At 44.2% G+C, this 14,816-nt stretch overlaps 1 protein-coding gene across 4 annotated transcripts in view; it reads left to right on the forward strand.

The window, feature by feature from the left end:
• LOC137194043 (receptor-type tyrosine-protein phosphatase S-like) overlaps window positions 1-14,816 on the forward strand; it is a 67,445-nt gene that overhangs the window by 48,996 nt on the left and 3,633 nt on the right. For 3 of the 4 annotated variants that reach the window (XM_067605565.1, XM_067605566.1, XM_067605567.1), the window contains 16 exons: window positions 3,820-3,914; window positions 4,718-4,971; window positions 5,233-5,320; window positions 5,520-5,738; window positions 6,653-6,810; window positions 7,841-7,953; window positions 9,640-9,737; window positions 10,013-10,136; window positions 10,648-10,823; window positions 10,996-11,115; window positions 11,940-12,094; window positions 12,179-12,464; window positions 12,914-13,092; window positions 13,469-13,595; window positions 13,710-13,835; window positions 14,650-14,804. In XM_067605565.1, the coding sequence (XP_067461666.1) occupies window positions 3,820-3,914; window positions 4,718-4,971; window positions 5,233-5,320; window positions 5,520-5,738; window positions 6,653-6,810; window positions 7,841-7,953; window positions 9,640-9,737; window positions 10,013-10,136; window positions 10,648-10,823; window positions 10,996-11,115; window positions 11,940-12,094; window positions 12,179-12,464; window positions 12,914-13,092; window positions 13,469-13,595; window positions 13,710-13,835; window positions 14,650-14,804 (2,473 nt within the window). Of the gene's footprint in view, window positions 1-967; window positions 1,286-1,404; window positions 1,599-1,756; window positions 1,784-2,076; window positions 2,195-2,401; window positions 3,065-3,819; window positions 3,915-4,717; window positions 4,972-5,232; window positions 5,321-5,519; window positions 5,739-6,652; window positions 6,811-7,840; window positions 7,954-9,639; window positions 9,738-10,012; window positions 10,137-10,647; window positions 10,824-10,995; window positions 11,116-11,939; window positions 12,095-12,178; window positions 12,465-12,913; window positions 13,093-13,468; window positions 13,596-13,709; window positions 13,836-14,649; window positions 14,805-14,816 lie in introns of all 4 variants that reach the window. The other variant, XM_067605564.1, reaches the window with a different exon arrangement.

Raw genomic sequence — 14,816 nt, forward strand, 5'->3', positions numbered from 1 at the left:
ATTACACTCCCATACATACACACATGCTATACACTTGCAAGCTCACACACAAACCCGGACTCCTCAGCCATGCTCGCCATTGTGTTTGTTACTTAAGGAACATCATATAGGGTGAGTGATACCTACTGTTATGTTTAGAAATCTGTGGGGATGAAGGTGTGTGATTTCTGGTCTGTGTTTGCTTTCTATACACGTTTCTTACAGTAAATACCCCAGCCTAACTAGGACTACTTCTGATTCTATGCTTGTCTACAATTCATCATTCTAGTCTGACTTTCAATATCCGTCTGAGTGCCTTTCTCTCCCGGGCTACCTGTTTTTTCTTTTCTTTTTTTTTTACCAGCCTCCTTAATCCTTTCAGTGCTGTGTGAGTCTGTTTTAGTTTGTTTTTTCTTTCCTCTGTGAAGCCCAAGACCTTCCCCTAGTCAGCAGTGGAACGTCTCAGACCGCTCTATTATCCCGAGGACTCAAGGATTATGCCACCGTGGGGGCTAGTGTTGTGAAATGTATATATTTGTGTTTGCTTCTGTGCAGTGAGCTGTGCATCACCGCTTTAGAAAGAAAGACTTTATCTGTTTTTCATTCATAAATATGGATCCTTTTGTGCCACTAGCTATGGCCAAAGGATAAAATATAATCATTGGGTATCGGATGCACATTCTCCCTGGACATAATTAAGTTGTCCATTCAGGGTCGATACTCTTGTCTCTGGTTTATTTCATTAAGTTTTAAGCCTAACATTATGCTTTTACATTATGTGGTGGCTCCCCCCTTTTTGCCTCAGTCATGTTAGTCCTGGTGTTATGTCTTTCGGTTCGGTTTACCTCAGTTTCTTATTGTTTCCTTTTTTATCCTTATCTCCTATCCTTTTGCTGGTATTTTTCCCCTCTCTTGCTTTTCAACCCCATTCTCTTGGGTCCTTCCTAAACGTTTTGCCAATTACCCTCCTTGCCCCTTGTCCAATCAGAGCCCTCAGCTGCTCCCGAGGGTGTGTCCTGCGAGAGTGCCAGCTCCACCTCGCTGAGAGTAAGTTGGAGGCCGCCTCCAATGGAGGGCCAGAATGGCGAGTTGGCAGGTTATGAGCTGAGATACCAGAGAGTTTCTGGGGCAGGAGGTGGAGGTCAGGGCCAGGAGGTCAAGGGGCTTCCTATCCCAGCCCGGCAGGGGCAGACAGTGGTAGAGGGGCTGGAGAAATGGAGCTGGTACAACATCACCATGGCAGCCTCCACTGCAAAGGGGATTGGACCCAACAGCCCAGCTGTGCTTTGCAGAACTGATGAGGATGGTAAGAGTGAGTGCCGTAGATCAGACCTAAACAGTATTGATTGTTCAGTTGATTATTTACTGGCTAGACAGTTGGTTACTTAATTAAATGTGCATTTGTGTATATGTGTGTGTGCTCAGTGCCTGGTGCAGCCCCTCGTCAGGTGGACGTCCAGCCGCTCAACTCCTCAGCACTGCGAGTCACCTGGCGCTCTGTGTTGCCAAGGTTACGGCAGGGCCAGATCCGTGGCTACCAGGTGCATTTCAGCCGTGCAGAGAGTGGCGAATCGCGAAACCTTCCACGGATCAAAGACCTCTTATTGGATGAGTCTCAGGTGACATCATAACTGAATAATTAAATGAATAAATGATGGTCATTTTTTATCGTTAAACACCCTCCTCGCCTTTCTCCTTTGGTCCTTACTCCTGGTAACTCATTCCTTGCCTCATCTGTCTCGGCTGCCTGCGGGGTGTGTCTCATCTGTGGGATAAGATGGAGGAGGATGACTCGACACAATATGTGAGTGCACACTACACATCCTCTTCTCATTATAAATGAACTCACTATTAATACATACAGAACAATGCACCCAATACATTATATGGAGACAGTTATGAAATCCTCATTAAGTTTGACCACCAGAGATTTAATTAGCCTCTCTTATGTAACAAGTTATATTTTTCTAGAATTTCTCACTGATACACAACTGTAAAAAAAAAAAAAAAGAAAATGAAGAGATCTGTGTATTGTCTCAAATGAAAAGGAATGAGTGAGCTGTATTTGATGGTGCTGTTATGTGTTTTCTCCCAAAGGAGCTGATTTTGGGAGGTCTGAAAGCAGAGACTTTGTATTCTGTCTCAGTGGCAGCATACACCACCAAAGGGGATGGAGCGCACAGCAAAGCCAAGCTGGTGCAGACCCCAGGGATCGGTAAGCATATGCCAAGTGTACAGTTCAGTGTACTGGATTTAGTAACAAACATACTCAGGAATTGATCTTACAGTAAGTTGCACCAAGAAACCAGCAGTAAATAACAGCCATATCAATTTGAATTCTTCTACAAGATTTACATGACATGCGTTTTTATATATATATATATTAAAATTGATTTTCTGCTGCCTACACTGTTGTTTGCAGTGCCGGGGCCCCCCTCCCTTTGGGTTCGTCCAGGATTGGGTCCATCCGTGGTGGTGCGGTGGGCTCCTCCGCTGGAGTGCTCTGAGTCAGACTCTTATAGCCGGGGGCCTCCAGTGGCAATCCAGGGCTACCGCCTACAGTTTGGCCTGAAGAATACCTCTTTAGACACCACAGTGGATTTCACGAATCGGGAGAAGAACTTCACTGTCAGAAACCTCTCCCCAGGCTCCTCCTACGTCTTTGTCCTCTCAGCAAAGAGCCGAGCAGGCTATGGAGATTTAGTGCAGCAGGAAATAACAGTTCCCATGTTTCCACCCTTGGGATACCCCAAAATATCTGACTTTGTTAATGCCACTTGCTGCTCCCTCCAGTTCTCCTGGCTGCCCCTTGCCCCAGAGGAGTGCAACGGCGTCATCACAGAGTACACCATAGCTTACAAAGAGGCCGCAGGCCCCAAACCCTCCGCTGTCCCTGGCCCCTCTGTCTTACCAGCCCCTCCTGCTCCCCCACGCCTGGTCACAGTACCAGCAAGTGAGTCCAGCTACACCATCCTGGGCCTTAATCACAGCACAGCGTACGAAGTGCAACTCAGAGCCCACAACAAGGCAGGGCCAGGCCCCTTCAGCCCACTTCTGGTGTGCCAAACCCTGGCCTTTGAAACAGGTAGGGCAGGGGAACCCCCTTCACCTTCTAAGCACTGGTTCAGCTTCACATCTCTGCTCCCCTTACAGTGGATTTCACTCCAAAACACTAAAGTAAATGAAGTCTGGGCCAGTTCTTGTAGGTCGGCCCCCCACCTGTGCACCTCAGAGAGGCTAAGAACTGCAAAGTCCAGGGGAGCACAGCTACTCCCCCCAATCTCCTCCACTCACTCACTTACCTTCATCACCTACCCTTCACCACCAGTGGAAGCAGGCTGAATGTTAATGGATGCTTGCCTCAAGAGCACTGCTTATCACAAACCCTCAGGTAAAAGTCAATACAGGGCTTGGATATACAGTATGTAATACAGGAGGTAAGTGTCCAGTCTGAATTAAAGTGAAAACTGGCGCCTGGTGCTGTATCTACAGGTAAGCTTTTTTTATCTGATAAACCTCCACTGCCACCTTTTCCGAAGCCTTTGCTGACATGCTGAATTCTGAGCCTAACAAACACAACCGTACACTGAGAATGTGGCATGTCACATTCCTGCAGCCTGTCTGTCTTTTGTACTTACTACTCTTGCCATCCACTCTCCTCATCACCTGCCCATCCTCCTAACCATCATGTATTCTTCTCCCAGTAACAGATCCCCCAATAACAGATCTGACATGGCCTTCTTTTTTCCAGGTTTCCAGTGGGAAAGCAGAGGAGTTGGTGATTTGAATACAATGCTTCATTACCGGTGACTCTCTTTCTTTTTGTTGTTTGCTTCCCAGATGTGCCGAGGAATTTTTCAGTCAATCTGGCCACTAAGACCAGTGTTCTTATGACGTGGGAGTTTCCAGAGAGCAGCAACCCCTATCGCTTTACTGTACGTTCATCACCTGGTGCATGTACTATACATGTGTGGTGTCCTTATTTGACATTAAACATAACCTTAAGTTTCTGTATTTTTAGTGTGCATGGCCCCAACCTGAATTATACTGCCAACTGTCGAAGTGTTAACCTTTTACCATCCTCAGTTTCAAAAACCTTAAAAATGTGATGTCTCCCTACATTCAAAGTGGGGCAGAGTCGAAGTCCATCAGTGCAATAAACCCATGAAACCCAAATGCAAAAAGAGCACTCCAGTGATTTAGAATTGCACGTCCATAAAGTTGGGGGACTCACAAGAGAAAAATTTTAAAAAGAATTTTCAAAATCCAAGCAGCACAGGCCAAGATATCTATCTTGCTCTTTAGTCCCTAGTGTGGGTCAAGCTCCAAAAGTCCTGGGTCCTACATTTCCTAAAATGCAACCAATAGAATAATTTCATTTGACCATCCCTGCATGGTAAATGCCCACATCTTTAAAACTCCATGGCCCAGTTTGGTCTTCAAGCTCAAGTCCTGTGTCTCTGGAGCTTTCCTAAGTCTGAAAAAATATCATTAAACATCAGGGTTATTTTTTAGACACATGACGAGTAAACTGTCCTTCATGTGTAAAATCGGTGTAGTGCTCCATTAATTCCCAAGGTCTAACAAAAAAAGAATATGTCGATTTGTCTAAATTTAGGCAGAACTTCCACAAAAGGGATGTTGGTGTTAAAAGGTTAAAGTGGAGTTGTATATCATCAGCATACAGTATATTAATAAGCTAATATTCTAACCTCACTAACCCTCCCCCACCCTTCAGGTGGAGTATAACCGCCAGAAGATGGAGGTGGATGCTCGACTGAGGAAGGCGGTCATCCCAAACCTTCAGCCTGACACCAGCTACGACTTCAAGATCACTGCTCCTGAGGGCAACATGGGAGGCCTTCGCCATCGCATCACTGCCAAGACCTCCCCACCAATCACCATCCGCCGCCCCGAGATTGACCACAGCCGTGACACGGAGACTACAGTCACCATAATCCTGCCATCGCTTGAGACTCGCACTCCTGTCAAGTAAGATTTAAAGAGGGAATTGTACAGAGATGTTTTTGAAAGTTCCTTTCACAGTAAGTGGGACTTGCTGTACTCAGGTCAGATGATTGCCATCTCAAGGTGTGTGGCATGACGATGATAATAACTGACTGACAAGATGTGTAAGATTCAGTTTTTAGTGCAATAAGTTGTCAAAGAAACACGTGAAAGTAGTTCCAGTGGTTTCTGCTATTGCATGAGTGCAGATGGCGTAATATTGTTTGCCCTCTTTTGCTCTCACAGAAATGTTTATGTTGTGGTGGTTCCACTGAGGAGAGCCCGTGGCGTCATCAAACACCTCAAGAGCCCAGATGAAATGGACCTAGAAGAGGTGAGAACCACAACAATGACAGCACTCACTGATGTCTGTGCCTGGAAGGAGGAAAGGACCTGTAAACACTCATACACAATCCCATCACTTAGAACTCCTGGCAACACTTACCCCTTTAATCCAATATCAGTGTTTAAACATTCGTCATTGCTATTGAAATGTCTCATTTTTTTCTTTCTCTCATTTCTCTGTCTCTCAGCTGTTGAAAGACATCAGTCAAAGGCAGAGGGATTCTCGGCAGCAGAAGCAGGTGGACCTGCGCCGGGCTTACATCACAGCCCGTTTCACACCTGCCACCCTACCGGCCTTCTTCACCCTGGGGGACCAGCTGGACTACGGAGGCTTTGAGAATCGAGCTCTAGAGCCGGGGCAGGAGTATGTCTTCTTCATTCTGGCTGAGCTCAACTCCACAACCGGGGTACGAAAGCTGGCGTGTCACATCTCTTTTCTTTCCGTGTTTATAACCGTTCTCTCGTTCCCCCGCTCCCCGTGTCTCTCTCCTTCAGGCTGTCACTATACATTGTAATCAATATAGCCTTGCTGCTCAAACAATAAAATTCATGTCAGTCAAAGTGTTGTAAGCAAAAGGCAATAACCTTCACGCACTTCCATCACCACCGCTAATAAAGAGTGAGTGTACCTACTGTGGCAGTAGAAGAGATATTGCCCTGTTGTGCACTACCGGTATATGTGTGTATTTGAATGGAAATAGACAAATAAATATACAACTTGAATTAGGATAGATTTTACTTTTATATTAGATTTTTTTTTATTAGGGCCCATGGGATGCTCTTCAGAAGTCCTTCAGAACTAATAAAAATACATTTTATTCAATTATGATAACATTTTTGACACAAGCAAACTTAGTTACATACTGTATATCTTGTCTAAAACAGATCAAATATAATTTCATACACATGTATACACATAAAACCAGTCATGTGAATGAGTTTGGTCACAATTACAGGAGAGCCTGTTCAGTCTAATACAATTCTGTGCAATGAATGCTGCCTTAGAAAGATACTGTATTTTATTGAGATTTATTGAGATGTTGGATTCCACTCTTAAAAGTCATTTTTGGGGGCCATTCAGTAATCTGTGGAATTGTTGTGTTGAATTGCAATTTAGCTTCAGGTGTTTATTTTGTTCACTGTGACAAAAAAATAATGAAAAATACAGAGAAACACACACTTTTTGATAATCTTCTTCTCTTGTCATACTACTAAAACTGTTAGGGTCTCTAAAATAGACACTCAAAAACAAACTATAGTTGCTCCACATTCAGTGTCTTGTGCTCTTTTTCCTGACTTTTCCCTTGATGTTTGTTTACAGAAGATGTATGTGGCCAGCCCTTACACAGACCCGGTGATTGCCCCAGATTCAGACCCACAGCCCCTCGACGCAGGTGATGGTCTGATCTGGGTGGTGGGACCAGTCCTGGCAGTGGTCTTCATCATCTGTATCGTCATTGCTATCCTTCTTTACAAAAAGTGAGTGGGACAGATGAGCTCCATGACAGTTAGTTAATCAGATGACGCAAATGGCAAAACTTGATTATGATGATTTGATTATGAATGATAAGGCTGGCATTATTCTATATTTTTCTTTTTTAGGGGGGGACTATTTTCAGCAGTGGATTAATATAAATTTGGTACTATAGTAAGTATTTACAGTCGCATGAAGGTGGATGTGGGATTGACTCATAGTTATAGTTCATCTGTACTGCGTACCATGCTCATGTTCATGGTAACGCAACATTGCAGCTCATTGATGTGGGTTTTTTATGTTTTTTGGAGGAGCTCTATGGCATAGAAGAATAAACAATAAATGGGGCTTTTGCTAATCAGACAATAGTTTTTAGTTCTGTAGGATAAATTAATTGTTGGTTATGGTCTAATGTCACAATAAGAAAAATGTAGAATATTGCCAGCTTTATCCTTCAAGGCCACATGAAGTTTCTGTCTATCAAACTTACATTAACAGCTGCTGCATCTGATATTTCTCGGAGCAGGATTGTTTAATGTTCTGCTGTCGTCCCACAAATACTCAACTTTCAGTCTGATATTCATCAAATTTGTTCCAATTTAGAAGTTTGTTCTCCCCTCAGACAGCTATCAAACAGTCCAACCCTGCTGTAGGCCTGTGATATCTGCTGCAAACCATCAACCTTTTGAATACTAATGCAAAATATTGATTTTCCTCTCTAACAATCTGTCTATTTCCTTCCTTTTCTTCCTTTAATTATTCCTTCCGTTGCTCTTGTTTCACTGGAAGCAGCAAACCTGACAGGTAAGATTAAGCCAATGTCAAGCTCTTTGTTCATTTTAACCCACAGCAATTACACGATACCAAATGCTGTGTAGAAAACTCGTACAAAGCCGTAAAACGCCATATCTATTAATGCACTATTTACTCGAATTAAGTAGCTATGCTAATCATGTGTCAGTACTGAGTCTGGTTTTCTCTCCCTGGATGTTTGCATGTGCTAATTGCTCTTTTGACTCACTGGTGTCTGAGCAGCAAGCGCAAGGACTCTGAACCCGGAACTAAGAGCCTTTTGAGTAATGCAGAGATGATGGCCCATCACCCAACAGACCCTGTGGAGATGAGACGCATCAACTTCCAGACTCCCGGTACGAAGCGTGTACCCACACTGGCACCCAAACACACACTTTGTGATAAAGCATACTTCTGATTGCTCATCATTTGATAATGAAATATTCATGCGACTAATTTTAACCTTGGTAAGATTATGCAGACAAGATTGTGAAAGTACTCCTTCGCATCACAACCACCAACCAGCATGTACCTGGCAGCTTCCAGTCGTTTCTGAGATCAAAATGGCCATTGCCCAGGTAGTACATTCAGTGCTTAGTCACGGCTGAGTCATACCGGTGTGACAAAATCTAATCATCTCTGCTCGCCCACATTCCACATGCCAGGCTCCAGATAGGACATCAGAACAGACAGAAATGACAGGAATCTGTCTCATCAGTCTTGAATGTCACTGAGTTGGGTTTAATGGTCAAAGGGATTCATCAGAAGATGAGTTGCGGGTTAACTGTGATCATTTGTGAAGAAATTGACTCTGCTCTTGCCAGCATAACCATCTAAAACCCCACTGTGAAGTAACTACATGGATTTTGCCGCTCCTCACCCCCTACTGAGAGAGTTCTAACAACACAGCTGCTTTGGTCACGGCGCCAGGCTGACGATGCTTCCCTTTCACTTCTTCCGTTCAATTAAAAGCAGCCAAAAAACGGGAGGCTTAGAGGAATTTAATCAGTGTTCTTACTCTATTTTCATGGTAGCGATTTATAGAAGCCTCACAAGGTCTTTGTTGAAAAGGTAGCAAGATGTGTCACTGTGGGGAAAGGTTTAGTCTTTACCTGCCAGATATATAAAGTCAAATTATTCCGTTTTTTTTTATCCATAGATGCAGGTCTTAAGCCTTTTTTTTTTTTACACATTCCTGGGAAGCAGAGTAAAACCCACAGACTAAAGCACGCCAGCTCTTCCCTTCTATCATAACACTTTTTACTCTCATGTGGCAGCAACCTTGAAGCTCCCTCCTCACCCACCAACCCTCCCCTGAGATTTGTGCTTTTTAGATGCTGTAGAAAGATGAAATTTGTTTCCAACAAAACGGGCTGATGCTATCTGGGGTCATTTTGGTCGTGACAGGAGTGTTTTGTCGTGATTACCTGTAGGTACTGCAGTGCTGGAGCCGTAGAAGAAAATAACTGACTATATGAGCTTGTATTTTATAGCTGCACTGAGATTCTATGGCGGCAGAAGTGCTCTTCATGGTGCATTGACACGCATTACAATTCAAGAAACATCAAGAATGCACTCTGGCTGTGATTGTGTTCATTTTAACAGTGTTACTTGGATTTATTGTTGTAGATTTTTGCCTTCTGAGTGGAGCATGGGTCGCTGTTCTTCCTCCAGCTGTGAAATGAAATGACTGTAGGAGGCATAGGTTGCTTCCTTTGTGTGTGTGTTTGTGTATGTGTATGCGCAACCATCCTAATTAGTGTTCTGTCTGTGTTTGTTTTCTCTGAGTCGTTGCTCCTCTGATCACAGATAAAGCAATTTATCAAAGAAAAACAATTTACAAACAAACAAGACTCGCCTCACTTTGTCCTCTCACATGGATCAAAATTGATTTTCTGCCTCAGCGTGTTCCTTAATGATATGTGATGTTCTCTGATTGTATAATTAGCTTCACATGTTTACATATGAGTGATGGTGACCTGCCGTAATTTAGGTTATTCAGCTGTAGTCTGCGTCACCTCTGACCCTTTGCTGTTACGCAGGAATGATGAGCCATCCTCCCATCCCTATCAGTGAGCTGGCTGAACACATAGAGCTGCTGAAAGCAAATGACAACCTGAGACTCTCACAGGAGTACGAGGTGAGAAATACATTATTATTCCATATCAATAAATAGATGACACCTTTATTGTCAGTAGATGTTAAGCCTGTTAAGCCTTTGCTTCATAAATCAAATGTTATTTAACATTTCTATCTCTGTGTGCACGATATGTTCATGATTTATTCAGTACTGCTATTTATTGCTGTATAACTTGTCTACATTGCAAAGCACTCAAGCTTTCCATTATCCTCAAATGCATAAGTAAATATGCTGCCACACTCTGTTAATGTGTGTGTTTTTATGCTTTTCCCCAGTCCATCGACCCGAGTCAGCAGTTTACCTGGGAGCATTCCAACCTGGAGGTCAACAAGCCCAAAAACCGCTACGCTAACGTCATAGCATACGACCACACCAGAGTCATCCTGGCTCCCATAGAAGGTGAGGGCTCGCTGGTGAAGTAGCAGCACAGAGTGAAGTTAAAGAAGATGTTTGGAGATTCTAATGGGAGAGTCTGAGTGTATTTGTGTTCAGGGGGTGAACACAAAGGGAGGTGGGGAAGAGAGAGAGAGAGAGAGAGAGAGAGAGAGGTGGGGGGGTAGAGCTGCATGATGGATGAAATCTGAAATTGCAAACAGTGCTCAGGACCGGCTGTGTGCAGTGGCATGAGACTGACAAACAGCACGGGTGCATTCAAGTGCAGCCAGCACTCCCCCAGAACAAGAAGGGGAGAATGGATTTGATCTGGAGCTCATGAATTTACACTGACAGAGTCTTGTTTGTTTGTTGTCGTCCGCTAGTCACCCAGCAGCCGTCAATTCAAGGCTGCGGCTGCAAGAGACAAACAGTTCGTTAGGCAGTTTGATGTCATACGTGTCATACAGGTTAATTCATTATGTCACTTGTGCAGACTGCACTTTAGCATGATCCTCACAAGTGTCCTCGTTTGCAGGTATCCTTGGGAGCGACTACATCAATGCCAACTATATCGATGGCTACAGGAAGCAGAATGCCTACATTGCTACCCAGGGGCCACTAGCGGAGACGTTCGGGGATTTCTGGAGGATGGTGTGGGAGCAGCGGGCAGCCTCCGTCGTCATGATGACGCGCCTGGAGGAGAAGTCGCGGGTAAGAAACCAGGCCCTCACCCTCTGACCCATGTCCACAATTTTCATTATCTGCTGGTCAAGGCACCAGAGTATTGTGACATAAGGTATCAGTATATGTCCCAGTTAACCTGCAGTGTATAGGGGCTGTTTGGATAGAAAACAATGATGACGACTTTCTCTCCACCATGCAGATAAAATGCGACCAGTATTGGCCGAGTCGAGGCACAGACACATATGGGACGATCCAGGTCACCCTACTGGACACGATGGAGCTGGCTACTTTCTGTGTTCGCACCTTCTCCCTGCATAGGGTAAATTCTCACACTCTTTTTTTTTCTCACTTCAAGCCTCCTCTTCCTCCTGTATCTGCCTTAAACTCACCACTCTGCCCTTTTTTCTATTAAACGTACCCACTGGAAACTGCTTTGATCTCTTGCATTTAAAGTTCGAAACCAGGAGCAACTGGAGTAATCATGAATTTCTGCTGTCTGTGAATGAGCGCGCATGCGGACACGTGTGGAGGAGAATAGATTAGTCTGGGCTTCACGGAGCGCTCAAACCAGGCCAGCCTCCGTGTGTCAGGCGCTGAGATTTGATCACTGTTGGAGGCAGAGCAGTTTCTCATAGCACAGGGCTAATCTAGGGCTGTCAGACTAGCATTTCTCTGTGGCCTACTTACAAACACAAAAACTAGGCCAACTATAGCTTCCAAGTGTATCACCGCTTCTCGAAATTTTTGTTGATGTGCTGTGAAACATCAAGTTAGGAGATATTTCATATAGTAGAAAATAATACACATGCAATATTCAGCATTGCCATTATTATTCCTCTTTTCTGAGTGTATAAAAGAAAATATGAAAATATAAAAATATTTGTTTTGTTTATGTGATCTTGAATGATTCTTTTAATATAAACAGTATGTAGGAAATCAGTTTTTGGTTAAATAAATCCTTTAAACCTTCTTGGACAAATTGCGTTGTATGAAGGAAGTTAGTCATAACTTATTTGGCTGATAGTAATAAGGATGGAGTACCTACTTGATAGTTTTTACGTTATAACATTGAAACTTATACATGTACAGACAATTATGACTTCAGTGCTTGTAAAGCCAATTTCCGCTTGTCTCTTATGTCAGGGTGGCAGCAGTGAACGGCGAGAGGTGCGTCAGTTCCAGTTCACAGCCTGGCCAGATCATGGTGTGCCAGAGTACCCAACCCCCTTCCTCAACTTCCTCCGCAGAGTCAAAGCCTGCAACCCTCCTGATGCCGGACCTATCATCGCTCACTGCAGGTACAAAGGAAAACTCAAAAACATCCAAAATCTTACACTTCCTGTGGTTACCTATTCACCTACATTATCCTCTTCTTCTATCAGTGCCGGTGTTGGCCGCACCGGATGCTTTATTGTCATCGATGCCATGCTGGAGCGTATTCGACATGAGCGCACCGTGGACATCTACGGTCATGTGACACTGATGCGCTCGCAGAGGAACTACATGGTGCAGACGGAGGACCAGTACAGCTTCATCCACGAGGCCCTGCTGGAGGCCGTGGCCTGTGGGAACACTGAGGTGGCGGCCAGGAGTCTCTACTCCTACATGCAGAAGCTCTCCAAGGTGGAGAGTGGGGAGCATGTCACTGGCATGGAGCTGGAGTTTAAGGTAGCGTAGATGCCAGGGGGAACTTCATTTGGGTGAACAGGGTTATATGGTTGACAAATATGCATGCTGGTGTACAAAAATACATCCTGAGGTTTTGTCTGAAAAGTAGAGAAGTTTTTGGCTTGTGGCTCCTTAAAATGAAGCCATGTCTACTTAAGATCTTCATTTCCCCTTCTAAAATAGTTGAATGATTTTTAGAGGCCAAAAACTAAAAAAATAAAATGAATTAAAACAGATTTTTCCCCTTTTTCATTATTTTTCATTTTTCCCACCCTGTTTCTATCTATTCTGCAACCCACAAGTTGGAAACCAGTGGAATAAAATACAGTATTATTGTACCAACCAGATAAATCAGCCTGCATTATCCTGCACTCCAGCATATAAAATCAGTTTTGATTTGTGAGATAATATAGCTAAAAGTCTCATGCACATTTTCTCTCTCCATCCAGCGACTGGCTAACACCAAAGCTCACACGTCCCGGTTTGTCACAGCCAACCTGCCTTGCAACAAATTCAAGAATCGCTTGGTCAACATCATGCCCTATGAAACCACACGCGTCTGTCTCCAGCCAATCAGAGGCCTGGAGGGATCTGACTACATAAACGCCAGTTACATAGATGGATACAGGTATGTTTTCCTCAAGAAAACGCTAATACAACCTGACCCCCTCGTCCTCTTATGATCGCTTGATGAGTGACTGGATCGGATAGGTTTTCACCACAGTGCTTCCGCCTGTCACGTCTTGTCAGATCTGTCGTTACTGTATACATGTTCCCACTATTTGTCTCGCTGCACGGCATTCGCCTCGGTCCCGCTGAAGTGACGGACGCTGAAGTGCTTCTGATGATTCAGGCATTCAGAGTGGTTGTACACACATGTTTTGACTGTTCCTCTTCTTGCCTGAAGCCTGACCCGCTTTTCAGTCTGATGCCTGACAGAGAGAGAAGAAGAAAATGAAGGGAGGAGATGGTTTCATACTGTGTGTTTGTGTGTGTGTGTTTAGGCAGCAGAGAGGCTACATTGCCACCCAGGGTCCACTGGCTGAGACCACGGAGGACTTCTGGAGGATGCTGTGGGAACACAACTCCACTATTGTGGTCATGCTCACTAAACTGAGAGAAATGGGACGGGTGTGAACACATTTTGTATACACGCATACACAAAATGCTACAAACAACAGCTCTTGTAACATTTCATCCCTCTACACAATTTCATCGATATGTTTTTCTGTGCTGCTCTCTCAGGAGAAGTGTCACCAGTACTGGCCCGCTGAGCGCTCAGCCAGGTATCAATACTTTGTGGTGGACCCAATGGCCGAGTACAACATGCCCCAGTACATCCTGCGGGAGTTCAAAGTTACGGATGCTAGGGTGGGTTCAGGCGTCTGTGTGTTTAAAGACATGTTCTCTTGTATTGTCTTGCTGTATTCAGACAGCAGTGTAACATCAGACTCCTTGACTTTTCTGCTCTATTCCCAATCCATCAGCACTGTTAAAAGGCAGTGGCGCAAAGCATGTCCTATCGACCTGTAGTGTGTGTTAGTTAGTGTGTGTTTTTCATGTCAGTGTGTGCACAACAGGTTAGTGCTATCGACAAGCCGCCCTAGATTACTTATTCAACCACACTGTCTCCAGATTACCTTGATAGTGTGTGTGTGTGTGTGTGTGTGTGTCTGACTGTGTGTGTACGTCCACTGGTGCACATATGTGCCAGTCATAGATAACTCCGGTTAAGCCTGTCAGGCGCAGACGCCACATTGACAGATGCTCTATTGATCTCCATTAAAGGGGAGTCAGAAAGGCTGAGCAGAAGAGAAAAGATGTAATTGCCTACTGAGTGGCTGACAATAGCAGACGTACTGACGTTACAGCTAGGAGTTAACTACAGCCACTGATCCAGGGTCAGATAACAGTAATCATTAGAAGTAAAAAAAAAAAAAAAAAAAAAAATAGAATATTGCCTGGCAGAGTCTCACTCCTCAGACAATACAGCAAGAAGAGTCTCTTTAAATAGTCTTTTTGGAATAATTACCTCACATAAACAATAACTACCGAACAAATTTTGAAGGATAAACATCTTGATATGTGTTGAAAAGGAAACAAATACATTTCAAATGAACTCAGCTTGCAGGTTTTCAGAAGATATTTATGTGGCAGTGTTCTTATCATTTCCTCACTCCTTCAGGATGGCCAATCACGGACGGTTCGTCAGTTCCAGTTCACTGATTGGCCAGAGCAAGGCGTGCCCAAATCTGGGGAGGGCTTCATCGATTTCATCGGCCAAGTGCACAAAACCAAGGAGCAGTTTGGCCAGGATGGACCAATCAGCGTTCACTGCAGGTAAGCAGTTCA

The sequence above is a fragment of the Thunnus thynnus genome, chromosome 12 (assembly GCF_963924715.1).
Source record: "Thunnus thynnus chromosome 12, fThuThy2.1, whole genome shotgun sequence".
Classification (NCBI taxonomy): domain Eukaryota; kingdom Metazoa; phylum Chordata; class Actinopteri; order Scombriformes; family Scombridae; genus Thunnus; species Thunnus thynnus.